At 46.8% G+C, this 15,659-nt stretch overlaps 1 protein-coding gene across 1 annotated transcript in view; it reads right to left on the bottom strand.

The window, feature by feature from the left end:
* The window catches only part of LOC144106454 (ATP-binding cassette sub-family C member 3-like), a 124,538-nt gene that overhangs the window by 86,427 nt on the left and 22,452 nt on the right, over positions 1 to 15,659 (bottom strand). The window contains exons 4-8 of the mRNA XM_077639273.1: positions 13,519 to 13,635; positions 11,474 to 11,605; positions 5,178 to 5,340; positions 4,785 to 5,042; positions 3,063 to 3,266 (exon numbers count right to left, since the gene is read on the bottom strand). Of these exons, the coding sequence (XP_077495399.1) occupies positions 3,063 to 3,266; positions 4,785 to 5,042; positions 5,178 to 5,340; positions 11,474 to 11,605; positions 13,519 to 13,635 (874 nt within the window). The remainder of the gene's footprint in view (positions 1 to 3,062; positions 3,267 to 4,784; positions 5,043 to 5,177; positions 5,341 to 11,473; positions 11,606 to 13,518; positions 13,636 to 15,659) is intronic.

Below are 15,659 nucleotides of genomic sequence, written 5' to 3'. Positions count from 1 at the left end.
TTTTTACTGTTTGGTTAGAGGTACGCTATTGGTCCAGACCTGACAGATGCTAAGCTTAGTGTTAATTTTGACCCCCAGAACCGGTGGCATGCTTTCTTGAGTGCGAGGTGGATTTTGCTGCAGAACATTTGAACTTTTCAGCATGCTCAGCATATTTTTATTCAAGTTTTTCCGGAATTTTTTCAGTATGACAACCACTTGGTGCGAATCGAAGAAGCGTGAGGCCTGAGCCCGCCCACTTACCATACCCGAAGCGAGTGAGCACTGAGGCCGCGTGGGTGGTCCGCGTTTTTCCTGAAATACTTTCTGATTGTCTCGGGCATGAGCGAAGCACATCTCGGCTAAATTTTTCTGATATTTGAGCATGCTGAATTGAAAACACTATTACATGATATGTTTATTTTGGTAGCGCTTCAAGCATCCGTATTATCGCCGGCGGGTGGTTTGTTTTGTGGATGTACTGCCAAATGCGTAATAAGACAAGAGTCTTAATAACGGGTATTCCTGTTGCGAATCGCACCCGAGGTGATTCTCCGTTGGGGTTTTAACCAGCGAAAAAAAATGGAATCAGTTAAATTATTTCAAAATTGTCTCTCGACAAGGAAAATACACCTGTAACAGCTGATTCCACGTTTTAGCCTTCATATTCTCTATAATTGTGCCCACTAATATATGCTACAGAGTGCGCATTTTTTGCAGTAAACTGCGCTCTTTATAAGTGACCTGTAATTTTCATGTAGTTTAGGTCCCCTTTTCGATAAGGCGACGCTGTCATGCTTTCGGTTTCGCGCTTTCCAGGCAATAGTGCCACCAAGTAATGCGAGATGGCGCACAGCTGACCCCGAAGACGACCATGTAGCGACTGCCATAACCGCTATATCGAGGACAAAAACAACAACCGCTTCCCCCTCCTTTGCTCCAGGTCTTCAAGAACGTCTCCCTCACACGTATACGTGATATTATGTCCTGCAAAACGTCAAGTTTGAGGCAATGGCGTTTCAGTGGTAGGATTAGGATTCGCAACAGAAAAGATTTATGTCGCAGTTGCTGTCGATTAAACTGCTGCGATAAAACTTCAGACCTAGGAGGTTTGCCACGAAGGCTAGCTGCGCTGCACGCATTCACTCTTCAGAGCTTAGCATCTTTTGGGAAGGCATGACATGGCGTGTCCCTTCCCCGCCGCACTACTGTTACAACCTGTAACGGAATAATATTTCGGCACTCCCACCCTTCGCTGGTGTGACAGCCGCGCGGATAAAATTCGAGCTCAACGGCCTCCAGACACAAGCGGCGGCACTTGTAGCGCGTCTCCTACGTCGTACGTAGCGTCCGCGCAGCTCCAGCAGGAGCACGCGTGACGCCGAAATGGCCGGGCAGGGAGGCAGGGAAACGGGTTACGTCACAGCTTCCGAGGAGCAGTAGTTCGGGGCGCCGCCGACAGGTGCACCAATTTAAGGAATTACTGGGGAAAAGTGCTTTCCGCTGGCTTGGTGCAAAGCACGATGTGGATTATGTTCACTTAGGAGCGCCCGCTTTCATTCCAGTACAAAATTAGAACGCCTAAAATTTAATGCCGTATCCCTTTAACTGGCTTCTTATCGGTACATACACGGTATTGAGGCCAAGAAAAGTACTGCCAAATGCTCCTTCTTTTCACGATGGTGCGCTTATAGGGGCCTATAATGACAGAGTCAAACTCACTCGCTAATATTAAAGGAAAAAATTGTAGGACGCTTAAGCATCGTCTTTAAGAGTGAGACGCGACAGCGTGTCGCAGCGTTGCCGAGGAGTACACGGAACGCCATCGCCCGTTCGGCGCGACGCGTGGCCCGTTGGAGAATTTAAGGAAAGGATTCCGTCTCACATATCTCGGCGGACACCCAAACCGGGCCGTAAGTGAAGGAAAATGAAATGAACGATCGCTCTTAAGGAAAGGAAATGACGCCTGTCTCACATTGCTCAGTGGACACCCTGATCGCGGCGTAAGGGAAAGAAAAATCGATCGATCAATCAATAAATCAATCAATCAACCGCTCAGTCAATGAACCAATGATCAATCAATGGATCAATCGATCGATCAATCTATCAGTCAATCCACCAATAAATATATCTATCAATCAATCCTTAACCCTGTCGCGTAAAAATCCTTTCTCTTACGGCGCGGTTCAGGTTTCCACCGAGATGCGCCATTTTTCGCTCACGGCCGAAGACGCTGACGCCGACAACACCGACGTTGCTGCGACACGAGCTCCTTAACGCTGCCGCGTTAAAAACATTCACATGCCACTGATGGGATCTAAACCAGTGAACTGCGCGGTTTGAATGTTTTGCTGAATCAACTGAGCTGAAACGACGCCAAAGGCAGTACAGTACGGTTCTCGGAAAGCTGCAGGTCTTCCTATTAGACTTTGTTCCATATGCAACTCTGGGGGCAACAAGGCATGCCACATGTGCTGATATGTTCGAGGTTGGCTCTATTGAGCGCCTTCAATGTCAGGCTGCACCTGAGATACACGCCTTGGAAAATAAATGGTGTGAGAACTGCCGCTTCTGCTGAATTGGCGAGCACTGCACTTGACGAGCGAAAGTCGGGGTTATAGATCCCAGGGTGGTATGTGTTTTTTTTTCCCTTGGGTTAGCAGTGAGAACGTGTGTATCATTACGCTACTTTGTCTCCTGAAACCATTACCACCTTTGAGTTATAAGAATCCACTACTCTTCTCTAGACTTCAGGAGCGTTTACTTCTTTGCTATGTCTGCTTAGCGAGCCCTTGATTTTACAAACACATCTTCACCAGCGAAAGCACGAGACACCAGGAGAAGAAGAACACAGGACAACGCTGGGATCCAGCGTTGCCCTCTGTTCTTCTGCTGGTGTCCCGTGCGTTCGCTGGTGAAGATATGTCTGAAATACACCAACTAGCCCACATGGTTACCTTGTTATAGCTTGATTTTACCTTTTAAAAATGAACAGTTTATCTTCGAGCATCCAAGGAAAAGATGTAAAACTGAGCATGCATGATCCCAACGCGTATAGCTTGCTGATCGCGCTTGAAACAAACCACTGAGCTTGTAGACGAGTAGATGCAGTCCATGATGGCGTCCAGCATGTTGGCACGAAGAAGCCACTTGAGCTCCTCATCCCTGTAGCGCAACACATTCTTTCGCAGGGCGTCTTCCCAGGCGTACATCTTGACCACACGAATCGTGGATAGGAGATCGGTGATGGCCTTCAGACGTTCGTCGCGGGCCCGCACTGCGTGCATCTGTATATTTTGAATTCTCATATTAACTACATTGTTGCATTTTTTCAAATATGTTTCACTTTTTTGTATATTGATTCGGGGCAAAATGGAAGTTAATATATGTGTTTTATATCCTGTGGCAGCATCTTTGTTTGAAATAGTATCCTGGAGAACATTACCAACCACTTCTGTATGAGCCTTTCCTTAAAACAACCGCCTTGGGATGCAAGCTTGCTACTGAACCATATCGATCTTAATCCCAAAAGCTTTTTATGAATTCTGTAGATATGTCTCAATGGCGCTTATGTAATAAATTAACATTTGACAAAATAAGCTCGCAATTCGCCACACTTCGCCACAGTGATGCCTTTGAGAAATGCAGCAAAATCCATTGCTGAGAAACTCTGTTCTGGGACCACCAACGGTACCAAAATACGCTCAGTATGAGCGACTCTTTGATGAAACGGTTAAAAATTTTGCACATATAAAAACGAAGACACAACACACCGCGTTTCACCAATGACGAACAATAAGCTAGGCCCTTTTGTCGCGCTAAGCAGCAAGTATATAGGTATATGTTTAGTGCACGTACACATGTGGATAAGTGAAGCTAAATTTAACAAGACACATTCTTTGCTAATGATTTATAGAAACACGCACCAAGTGTATGTTGCAGAGCACTCCTAGAGCTATTCGCAGCACAGGTAAGCTTACCTATGAATGCCGCTGGCTGTTTTGTATGAAGTGCAAACGCCATCGATATGAACGCATATCTATGTATTGCCTTCTTCGCTCGTTAGCATCACTTGATTGTATGCACAGATTTTTCGATCAAGGTATGGTATGGTATGGTATGGTAAGGTATGGTACGGTACGGTACGGTACGGTATGGTATGGTGTAGTATGGTATGTAAGGTTTAATGCCCGAAATCTGCATGCTCGGTTGTTGCAGAAGGCGTAATGAAGGGCTGAGTACTGTCTCGTAATCTGACATGCGCACATAAAGCCCGTGCCATAGTCGCCTACTGTCTGATCCCGAAGCTGCTTCTTGCCTACCTTGACGCTGGAATCTGCCTTTAGCACTGTGCTTTTATTTTGCTCACTGCCGATTCAATGTCTTTGTAGCAGCATTCGACGGTCTCATTTTTATGCCTGGATGTAGACGCCTACGCCTGCACCACCTTCAGTTTGTACCTCTGATTAAACTTAACTACGACAACTGCGGCCTTTAGGTAATATTTCAGAATTATCCTGTGTTGTAAGCCGTATCCTAATTGATGGCAAATCCCACACCTATAGTTTTGGCTTGTCCGCTAAACCATGATAGCAAACTATGTACCCGGCCTTAAGCACCGTAAACGCCTCATCTGTCCCCCTAAGCTCACAAAGGCCCATGACGTTCAAGTGAATACTCGCAAGCTCCTAGAACAGCACTGCTAGACTAGCTTCACAGCATTAGGTTCTAGCGTTAAACATTGTCATCTTCAGTTTCGAATGGTGGCTTCTCCGAAGCCAGAGGATATGAGTCGAAGCACTTACCCAGATACGCTTCTGAAGCAAGGAGGCGAAGATGGGCAAAAGAAGAACCACGAGATTCCACGCGGCACAGCAAAGCGCCGGTACGGCGCCGGTGCGGGCAGCCAGCATCCAGTAGAGGAATGGGAGGGACAGTGCTCCGAAGAGCGGCACGGGGAATAGGAAGCAAAAGCTGCAGATCAGCCAGCAATCGACGCCGAGCAGTGAGGCCACCTGACCTGCCGGGTATCGAGCTTTGCTCTGCGCAGACATGGTGGTCACCTGGAACACACCATGGAGCGGTCATCTCCGATAGAACCCGCACAAGATCGTCACCAGCTTCAACCTTAAGCCGAATTGGCATGTCCCCGCCCAATTGTGCCCCAGTAGAACGAGCGATGGGCGATCATTACGAACCTTTGTGAAAAGCAGCCCCTGAAGCATGGAACGTGCTCTGCACGCAAAAATCATCAACACGTCCATCTGGTAGCACGCGACCAAGAACTCGAAGGTAGTTGTTGCAGAAAAAAGCAGCACACCGGTCGTCATTTCCACTTTGTTCGTGCTATTTATCAGTAACCTGAAAATTAAGTGTGCACAGGAGTTAAAGCATGGAAATTTCAATACTTCTAAAGAACAACGGCAAAAATAAACCGAGGAGCATGACCGATCCCGCAGGTCAGCCAACCATTCAGCCTTCAGTAGTAGTGATGATTGTCGGCGGGGAAGGGCTGCCATGCACTGCTTATTTTCCTGAAAGCGTCTGGCTGCACGATAGTAAATGAATTCGCTACATGCTAGATGTTCACTCAGTTTATAATCCTTTTAGCTCCACCTTCTCATTAACTTTGATATCCTCTCCTACCTTCGCTAGTGCAGAGTAGCAGAACTGTTTCCTGCCCGGTTAATCTCCCGCGTTTCCTTCTGGTTCCCTTTATCTTAGGCCTTCTTGACGCATTACAGCAATTGGAAGAGTAGCGGCCCGGATCATTGGCTCTGAAGCGATTACCTTACCGCTAAAAACGTGAAGTGTCCACGAAAGCTACGCTCTGTAAGTTATAGGAGCACTGTTTCGCGACAAATTAGTATTAATACCTTTCCTCACACAGCCAACGGCTCCTTCTTAAGGAGTACTTAAACGAGTGGCAACGATAGAATGTAGACTCCATAAGAATGCGCTATCTCTACAGCCGGCTGTTTGCACCATTCTTCCTTGTTTCTCTAAATGCCTCTTTGTTTTTGTGCACACCTCATTCCTTTATCTGTGAACAGATTTGTGCAGTGCAGAGCCATTCATTCCTGATCACACCTCAAAACAGAAAAACAGCCCTGCATAAAGCTAATATTGATCTCTAGGAGGACACTCTTGCTTGTTATATTAGAAAGAAGTTTGATAATCAGGGTATTCAGCATGCTTTATTACTCAGTAGTGGGCGCGAAACATTTCGATAGACAGCGGAATGTATGCAGTCAGGTTTAACTTTCAAAAATGGCTTGGATTACATACCTAGAATAAACCGCGCATGCAAATATTTGGAGGCTACCTAGGAGCCAAAAATCATGTTTCACTCCCACAGGTGGCTTGGGGTCTTTCCTTGTAATTTTTTTCAGACTCAATCCTACATATTGTGATTATTTAATCAGTAAGAAAAAACGCTATTTTAGAAACTCTCTTCTATGCTTCCTTGGTTTAAAACTGCTCTGTGGTTTCCTAAAAAGCCTTTTATCTCCATTAATCTTGTCTGCTTACTAAATATTGTTAAGTCATTCACTGAAAGAAAGAACACTTCAGTCGAGAGTTGGGCAAATACACCTCTACCTGTTCGAGGGGAACCATAATAAATGCTAGAATTCAGACGTCGACCTTATAAAAAAGAATCACAGAACAAGATGTGTTCGCTAGCCCGTGCGGAAAACTTGTTCACATTGAACTGATACAATGACAGTCTTTAATGCTTTAAATATGTGTACTGGAGCCACAGAAAGCGTCCATAGACCGGCATTAGATTTACGTCGCCTGTAACGTAGATGTTTCTTTATATGATTCCTATTCCAAGTATAGGCAAGGAAGTAACTTCTTTTCCTAGCTGGCACCTGCATCTTCCCCTAGTATGTGTCCTGCCTAGTGGACAAGCAGCCTTTGCGTCAGCGTTACAGGCCGCGTTTTTATTTCTGACATCGTTGCAATGATTATTTAGGGGTCTCTCAAATTTACCAGTCCGCCGAATGTCAACATAGTCGCAGCTGGATTATACGATGCTGTAAGCGACGATAGTTTTTTTTTTCTCTTTGAAAGGACGTCCTTCTCGTTCGCCAGTGCATTTCGAAGTTTTCTTGGGACATAACGGCATACACCCTTAGTTAGCTTTTACATTCAACGGCGCATGTCGAGGATTTACCAGTGCTTGCGAAGTTTTCAATTATTTTCGCTACCACTCAGTAGGAGTACCACCGATACATGTAAAGAAAGCACATTATTAGCGAATATGCCCTATGTTATATGCCCTCGCAAGAAAACATCCACATGCTCTGGTGATTGAAAAATACATCCTTCCAAATCAAAAATACCTTGTCTACGTTTACAGCATAAGAATTTTAAGCTGTGAATACTTTTACATTGGTCAGACTAGCACTTTGACAGACGCCTTAAAAAGTGTACAGCGCAGGCGAAAACAGGACCCTAACCAGTCATCCGCTGGACTGCAGAACAGATTTTTTTATGTTGATCTCCGAGTGCGATCCGAAGCCCAAGCGTTTTTCTCACACGGCTGATGTCGCTTCCTGTACCTTGCACGCTCCCGTCGTCCAGAGACGGCGCTGCTACAGCACTCTCCCCCGAGCTTGGAGCAGGGAGACGAATGAGAGCTAGGTCAGGGTTCTAATAAACAAAGCGAGGTGCCGTGATTGCTGTGGAGAGAAGAGTAGGGATCCAATGAGAGGCAGCGTCATTCATAATGTAGGCCGTCTTCGGCCACACCAAGGCTACCGTATCGACTGAACCATAGACATCAGCGGTGTATGATGCTGGACAGGGCCCAGGACATGAAAGGCCTGTGGTAGAAGTCTTGCCGCACAAAAATGTGGGTAGCAGACCTAAGGTACAGGTAGATGAAAAGTTGACAAGGTGGCCCAGTGCGCGGTGGATGACGTCGATGGTTGCGGAACACATCGCGAAAGAGCAGTACATACTTGTTGGTGCTGGGAGTTTACCTTGAAACCTCGAAGTCAGTAGGAAGGCCAAGTGAAGTGCCATAAACAAGTGCAGCCGTTGAACAGATGGGTTCTTTAACTGCACAGGGTAAGCCTAATTAGGTGAGACGCAGGCGCTGAAACTGCTCTGCTTGGCGTGGCATGGTGTGGCAGTGTGGTCTTGAGGTAGTAGTGGTAGCGTTCCACTAGGCCATTCGTTCGGGCGTGGTAGGCGGTGGAGCGCAGGTGAGTCGTTGCAAGAAGGCGAAGAGCTCAGCGAAGAAAGACGACTCGAACTGCCTGCCGCGGTCCGTGATGATTGTAGCCGAACATCTAAAACGGCCCACCCAGATAGACAGGAAAGCAGAGGCGAAGGTGGAGGCAGATATATCGGGGAGTGGTTTTGTTTCTGACCAACAGGTGTACTGTACCTGTCTACGCAAGCAAGTACAGGTGACCTTTGTTAGGTGGAAGTGATGAAATTAGATTGTTGTAGACCATATCAAAGCGGGCACCGGTGTAAAGGAAAGAAGTGGCTGGCGGAATGGGCTACCAGTGGGCTTTCGCTCGTTGGCAAGAAGCACATGCGTGCACCCGATTAGGAACAAAAGCGTTCATGCGTGGTCACACATAACGAAACGCCACGAGCTTTCGCGTCACCCGGATTCCACGGTGGGCCGAGTTGTACAGGGTGTCAAATATCTGCTTGCGCTAAACCTACAAGCACAAATGGTCGGGGAAACGTCTCGAAGCAATCACATAAGAGAGTTGTGTCGTACATGCGGACTTCATCGGACTGCATGGATCCGATAAACGCGCGCAAACGCTTCAACTCGGAGTCAGTAAACTAGGCGTCAGCAAGGTCATGAAGGATGATTGGGTGATGCACCGTGACGGCACCCATACGGCTGAAAGCGTCAGTAGGAATGTTGGTGGTGCCGGTCGTATGACGGTCGTATATTTCGACGCATAGGCATGTCGACGAACTTCCCGCGGGGTGTAAGGGCTGTCGGAGTGGTTGAGCATCAGTGTCTGGTCGTCGGTAAAGATGTTTAAATCACGGCCTTCAAGAAGGTGACGGGAGTATAAGCGAAGTACACAGTGAGTGACTCCCGGCCGAACACGCTATAAAGCGCCTGTGTATGACTCATACACTTAGAGAAGAATACAAGAGGCTGCCAGGCGCAATCAGTATGTGTTGGAGGAGAACGCCGACAGCAGTACAAAAAACATCCGTCATCCGTGCAAGAGGACTGTCGGGTTAGGCTGAGCGCAGCGGACGCCATCGGCCAGGTCTTGTTTGACGGTTAGAAATGCTTTGTGGCATATCGGCATCACAGTGTAGGGGATGCGTCATATTTCTCCACCCGCAGGCGATGAAGGGCCTCAACAAAAGTGGCACAATTCAGAATCAAACGGCGTTAATGATTTACCACGCCGACGAACTGGCGTAGGAAAGTGACAGAGGTGGGTTATGGAACATCCACAATCGCTTGCAACTTGAACGTAAGAGGTCGAATGCCACTTGTGTCGATATAATGACCAAGAAAGTGGAGAAAGCGTATACCGTATTAATATACTCTTAGCATTGTTGATGACGATACCGTGGGCAGAAAGCAGGTCATACAACGGACACAGATATTGCGAGTGCTCGCCCATTGACAGGCTAGCTACAAGAAGGTCGTCCACGCAAGCTAAAACGAAGGTCAGACCAGGAACGACGTTGTCTACGAAACATTGAAAAGTATGTTCAGTGTTCTGTAGTTCAAAAGAAATTCGCCGGAATACGAAAAGGCCAGAGGACGCTATGGTAGCTGTCTTGAAAATGTGTTCCTTCGCCATTCAAATTTGGAGCTAGGCGGGGACGAAGTCACTCCTCGAGAAGATGGTTGTGCCAGAAAGAGCTCAGAAGTCCTAGATATGAAGTGGAGGGTAGTGGTGGGGGATGGTGAGGGCGCTCAAAGAGCAATAGTCGCCACATAGCCGCAGTCGCCAGTCTTTTTGGGGACCAAGTGTAGTGCAAAGGCTACTGATAGAACACGGTCAAAAAATCTCAAGCTCGAGCATGTGCTCAAATTCTGCACAAGCAATCTTCAGGTTGTCCGCAGCAAGGTAAAGTGGGGGAGGGGGAGGGAAGACAGGCGAGTCGGTGGTGACCAGATGGTGACGCTTCCCATGTCGAACAGATAAGAGTCCAATAAGTTAGGGCCGTCAGGATCAGATACTCGCAGAGTAAAGAGGCGAACGGAGGATTGGCAACCGCGCCATAGGAAGGGGAAGCATCATTGGTTACTTGCGCTGCAATACCATGGCCTTAGGGGTGAGTAGTCGAATCCACAAGATGGTGAGACTTGAGGTTGACAAGAAGACAGTGAAGAAGTCGGCACTGATGATAGACGTGCGGACGTCACAAAAATTTATCGAATGACTCGATAAAGACCAAAGTTCACTGTAACAGAACGCTGCTTGCAGACCGGAATGTGAGCGTGCAAGGTGGGCAGAAAGGTGAGCGGTCTCGAAGTGCTGCCATGGGGCTTAGTAGATAGGACACTGATTTCACACGCGTATCAACCTGTCCATGCCTTCAACTGAAGGGGCGGGCACTTGCTCGCTATCAAAAATGAGTTATTTCCTCGCCTACACTTGAAATAATTAACCACACAGAATGACGCCCTAAATCACAGCAATGAAACGCTAATTCCTTGTTCCTGAGTCCCCTGTTGAAGTTGAAGTGTCTATAAATGTCATGGAGGAAGGAGAGAAGGATGGATAGTCCGTGACGTCATAATTTTTGAAGCTGGACTATAGAGAGCTTCCCCCTAGTTGGCCGCCGTCTAAGCGCGCTTAAGCACGCGCTGCAGACAATGCAGCAGACGACGCCGCTGAGGTCAACATTACCATTGGCTGCGAGATCAAAGGCTCCCAGTAATCCTTGCGAAATGATATGACTTCCGGCCTACTTTTTGGCCTGCTGCTCGGATGGCGAGGACCTCTCCTGAGATTTCCGTCCTCCATAATAATAGCCTATCACTCTTTGTATAAATTCAGATCCGTCTTATTCTTTTTTTTATTTTTTGTCCTATGGTCGCCGTCCACACTTTCATATACTCTCAAAGAATAAGCTTTGTTTCTTAGAATGAAACTACTAATAGAGTACAGGCCTGAAATCACAGAGATCAGTGCCTATCAGTACAGTTTTAGTTTTTTGCATAATTTTATAAGACCTGTTACTAAAGTGTATAGAGAACAAAATGGCTTTTCCTACACGGGAAAGTGGCAAGAAAGAAGAAACACGGTGAGTGGTTACAAGCCAACGGAAGCAAAGACTTCCGTCGCTAAAATTGTTCTTGACACGGCTTACAAGAGGCGCGCAAAGTCTTGCGTGAAATACTCAACATCATATTCCTTCCTCTAGTCAGTCGTCCTTGCGAAATCAAAAGTGTCGCGATAAAGACCATTCAAACTCTACGGTACTGAAGCTTTGCACAACAGCCATGTTCACTCTTAAAAAGCATGCCACTCACTCTAGCGCTGGTATCTTTGCGAAGAGGCAGGCGTAGTATACCACCATACATAGCGCTATTCGCAAGAGGTCCACCCAGAGCACTTTGAAAAGGGTCAGCATGAATGCCGTGCGGCTTCTTGGTCCAGTTCGTCTTGAAAGGAGGAAGCAAAAATCGACAATGCACTCGTAATTATCAACTGCAAGGACGCGTCTGCCTTGCATGGTCAGTGTTATGCATGCGTCAGTAATTCTTTAAAAACGAACCGCTGCTTCTGCAGATTAATTTGGAGGAGTGCACTAACTTGAAAACATGGCACTTCACACGATGAAGACAATGACACGCGACAATTTACAGCAACCTTTGAGTCCCTTTTCGGTGAATTAAAAAAAATTAAAAATGTCGATAAAGTTCAGTGGTCACTGAAGTTGGTCAAAAACGAAGGACGTTTCGGGTGCGCTACGGCTCCCTTGTTCAGGATGAGGCAAGCGTCTGGACGTCCAGAGTTACAGCAGCAATTATTGCTACAAAAGTGCTAGAGAAAACGGGGGCGTCAAGCCAGCTGCCTCATCGGGAACAAGGAAACCGTAGCGCTCCCGAAACGTAATTCCTTTTTGACCATGGTCAGTGAGCAGTGAATTTCATCAGTCATGATTCCTGGCTAGACGGTATGCCATCAAATCATCGATAAAATAAAGAAAGAAAGCACTAAAATCAACTCATCGTTAAGCAATAGCACGCAATCAAAACAGCGCGCATTGTTTTTGAGTCGCCAGAGCTTCATTTCCTACGCAGCAAAAATCCGACAGTTCACTTGTGCAAATATCATTCGTAACATGGTGATAGAAAGCACCTCTCCAAGCTCTCTGGTCATCTTTTTGTTTCACCTTGGAGCTATCGTGCCAAACTGGCAGCCAACTTAAATTTCGTGTACTGTTCTTCCGTGTAATTACGTTCAGCGAGTCCAGGCTCATGTTCTGAAGATGGTTAACAGCTGCAAATGAATTTACACATGGGTTAGTTCTATCTTCGTTTTTTACTGTTCACAGCTGAGCTGGATAGGAAAAGTGGAGGACCGGTATTTTTAATAAAACCAAGTGAAAGTAAAAGTAAAACGGCATAATCAGGCACAAGGAAGGATTCCTCAGATATAAACAAAAGGATTAACAACTATAATGTCTGCATAACAAAGCTGCTTGTTGCCCTCTTCAATGGAGTTATATTTAAACTAAATGGCATGAAGCTGATTACGTATACATAGTACGACATTTACGTAAGGGGTGGATCTCATTGCAATGATCGGGTGCCATCGTTTTTGTGTCCGCGCGTACACCACCCTCGCGCTGCCTTGTTCTCCAACAACAAAATACAGGCACACAGCGATTCGATACAAGAAACCAGAAGATTAAAGCGCCTTGTCTGTTATCGCCATTTTAATTCCGAGTGATTCTTCGCTTACCTACTAGCCTTGAGCGCGGCACATGCGCACCGCACACAACTTTTACCTTACAGTTTATGACTGCTTATAATCTGTAGCGCTCAAAATTTGCTATGGTCGGCTCGCTCTAGCGTAGCTAACATCCATGCAGTTTACAAAGCTGAAAGGGTCCTACGTTTTCAAACCTAAGCTTATTTCGCGGGAAACCGGTTGCATGCATTGGTTATCAATGCTGGAGCTATAAGATGTTTTCTAAGCGTCTAGCTCAGTGTGAACCCTGTCAACCAATAAAATTAATGCTTTGTGCCCATCAATCATGGGTTGATTTTAGGTGTGAAGGCGTTAAAGGATCTTCATGACAGTGGCTCCAAAGTAGTGTCTTCATGTGCAGACAGTTCGGTTTATGGTGCACCGCACCTCACTAGACCTGCTTCTTGTAGAGTGTCCACGCGATGTGATAAGCTATGCTGGAAGACACCCGAACTGGGTTTCCCTAACAAGGTGCCCGATTACGTGCAACTGAAAAACTGTGCTGGCGGCTCAACCATTCTGGTCGGCAGGTTTTAAGCATACGTTAATGTGAAGGCTTAGTTAGAACAAGTGTAGTTATTTGCAAGCCGATACTTACCTCGCTGAAAGGCATGCTGTTAGAGTTGTGACCAGTTTCTTGCAGTGCATTCCTCTACGCAGCGCTGGTAGTGGAGCCGAAGCTGAAGCGCCTTTACTCAACGTTTCTTTGAACAACCTGCATTCGTGCATCAAACAGCAATAGCATATCGTAAATATTTAGGTCTTTATATGAGTGGTAAATGCTTTGCAGGTTCGCAAGAGCTGACCAAAAATTTAATAAGGCAAAGAGTTCTGATTATACACATTTCAAAACATAAATGCGGATATTTGCCCTTCGCATCCAAATTGTCACGTTCGCTTCCTGTTGCCTGCCTTGATTTGGGGAGCATTTCCGGCTTTGACTCGAAAAAAAACTTAGCAAGGTTGACAGCGTTTGGTAATAGAGCGCTGGCACAATGATTGAACAGCGCTCAAGAAGAACAGAAAAAACACTGTTGATGGGAACATTTACGGGTTAAGGTGCATTACGGCGCTGCTCCCAGCGCACATCAATGGTATTGAGCTGAGCTTCCGCTCGTAGTGTGTGAATAGGGGTCAAGCGAGGACGGCCAGTGATTAATCGCATGGCCTCTCTGTTGACTGCTTCTGAATGGTCCCAGTTTCTTAGGGTAAGGCATTGGAACGGTGCTTGATACACGAGTTGAGGCTGCAACGCAACCTATTGTCTGGGCATTTCCGCGAAATAGGTCCTGCCTACTGGCGGCCTTACGTCGGGCAAATCGAACCCTTGATGCTGCAGATCCAGAGTAGTCCAGGTCGACACCTAGCACCCGCATCGATGAGGCTGTAGTAAGGAGTTGGCTGGCCAAGGAGGGTTGTATAGGTGTAAGCAAAAGGCGACATCTACCCTATTGTATCGGCTTTTGATATCCATAAATTTTGTCTTTTAAAATGACAGCGCCAGGCCAATATTGGTGCACCACTGAGAGGTCTTGTCCAGAGTGGTCTGAAGGCCTACTGTGTACTGACAAAACCGTTACATCATCTGCATACATCAAATAAAACATATTTGAAATAGTAGCCATTTGCAATGCCAGACGAAGCCGGGCAATGTTAAATAATAATGGGGCCACTACGGATCCTTAATCGAGGTACATCCCTCTTTATGGTGCAGTGGCCAACGCATTCCTTGCAGACGCGTATGGCAAAGGAAGGTCTTCCAAGAATGAAGCCACAATGTTGCGTACTCGAGGAGGGAGATGAAGCTAACATAGAATGGCCATCATCGCTGAGTGGGTGACGTTTTCATACGCCTAGTCAACATCAATGGTTAGAAGCGTGCGGATTTTACGAGATCTGAGTCCGAGCAGCATCATGCTTGATAGGTGGTCCAGTCCGCCCTCAGTTCCCAAGTGAGGGCGAAAGCCAATATGAACCTGGTGGTACCACTTACACCGTTCCAGCCACCATGAAAGCCCCGTAGATATCATCCGTTCCAGAAGGTTACATAGAGTGGACGCAAGTGATATCGGGCGAAGGTTACATAACCTGCTGGGATCCTTTCCGGGCTTAGGGATCGGTACCACTTCAGCATGTTTCAACGATTTTGGGACGTCTCCGGATGTCCAAATTATGTTCAGGGCTTCAAGCAACCGCTCCAATACCAGGCATTCGATATTTTTGAAAACCTCATAGGAAAGTACACCCGGCCCATGAGATTTACGTAGTTTCGTTTGATCTATGACTGTAAGAAATTCACTCATAGTGAACTGCTTCTGCATACCTTGAAGGCCATCTTTTCTCTGAGGCTAGCCCGCTTCAGAACGAAGAGTATTTGGGTAGATTAACGGCGCTGGTGGTTGGTCGAAAGCTGGTAATTAAGTCCTGACAACCTCTGACGCCAACTGACTTGGCGTCTGTCCAGAAGCAAGACATGCTGCACTTTCGTGGTCTTTTGAACTCCTGCCGATATCTATGAGACGAAGAGCCCTCCCCCCCCCCCCCCCTGAAGCGAAGCCACACACTCAGTGACGATAAGCCAAGTGACGCGCACCAGTCCTGCCATCGCCAGCGAGAAAGGCGCTTCTCATGTGGCGTGTCTCACCTATTAAACGATGTAATGCGTTTCGGCGTTGCAACGAAGATGAGTCTCGAGTGACCGCCAGTTCCGCCCGAAGACGGACTGTCCACAGCCAAAGA

This window comes from Amblyomma americanum, chromosome 10, assembly GCF_052857255.1.
Source record: "Amblyomma americanum isolate KBUSLIRL-KWMA chromosome 10, ASM5285725v1, whole genome shotgun sequence".
In the NCBI taxonomy this organism is placed as follows: Eukaryota; Metazoa; Arthropoda; class Arachnida; order Ixodida; family Ixodidae; genus Amblyomma; species Amblyomma americanum.
This window is presented reverse-complemented; position numbering and strand designations above follow the sequence as displayed.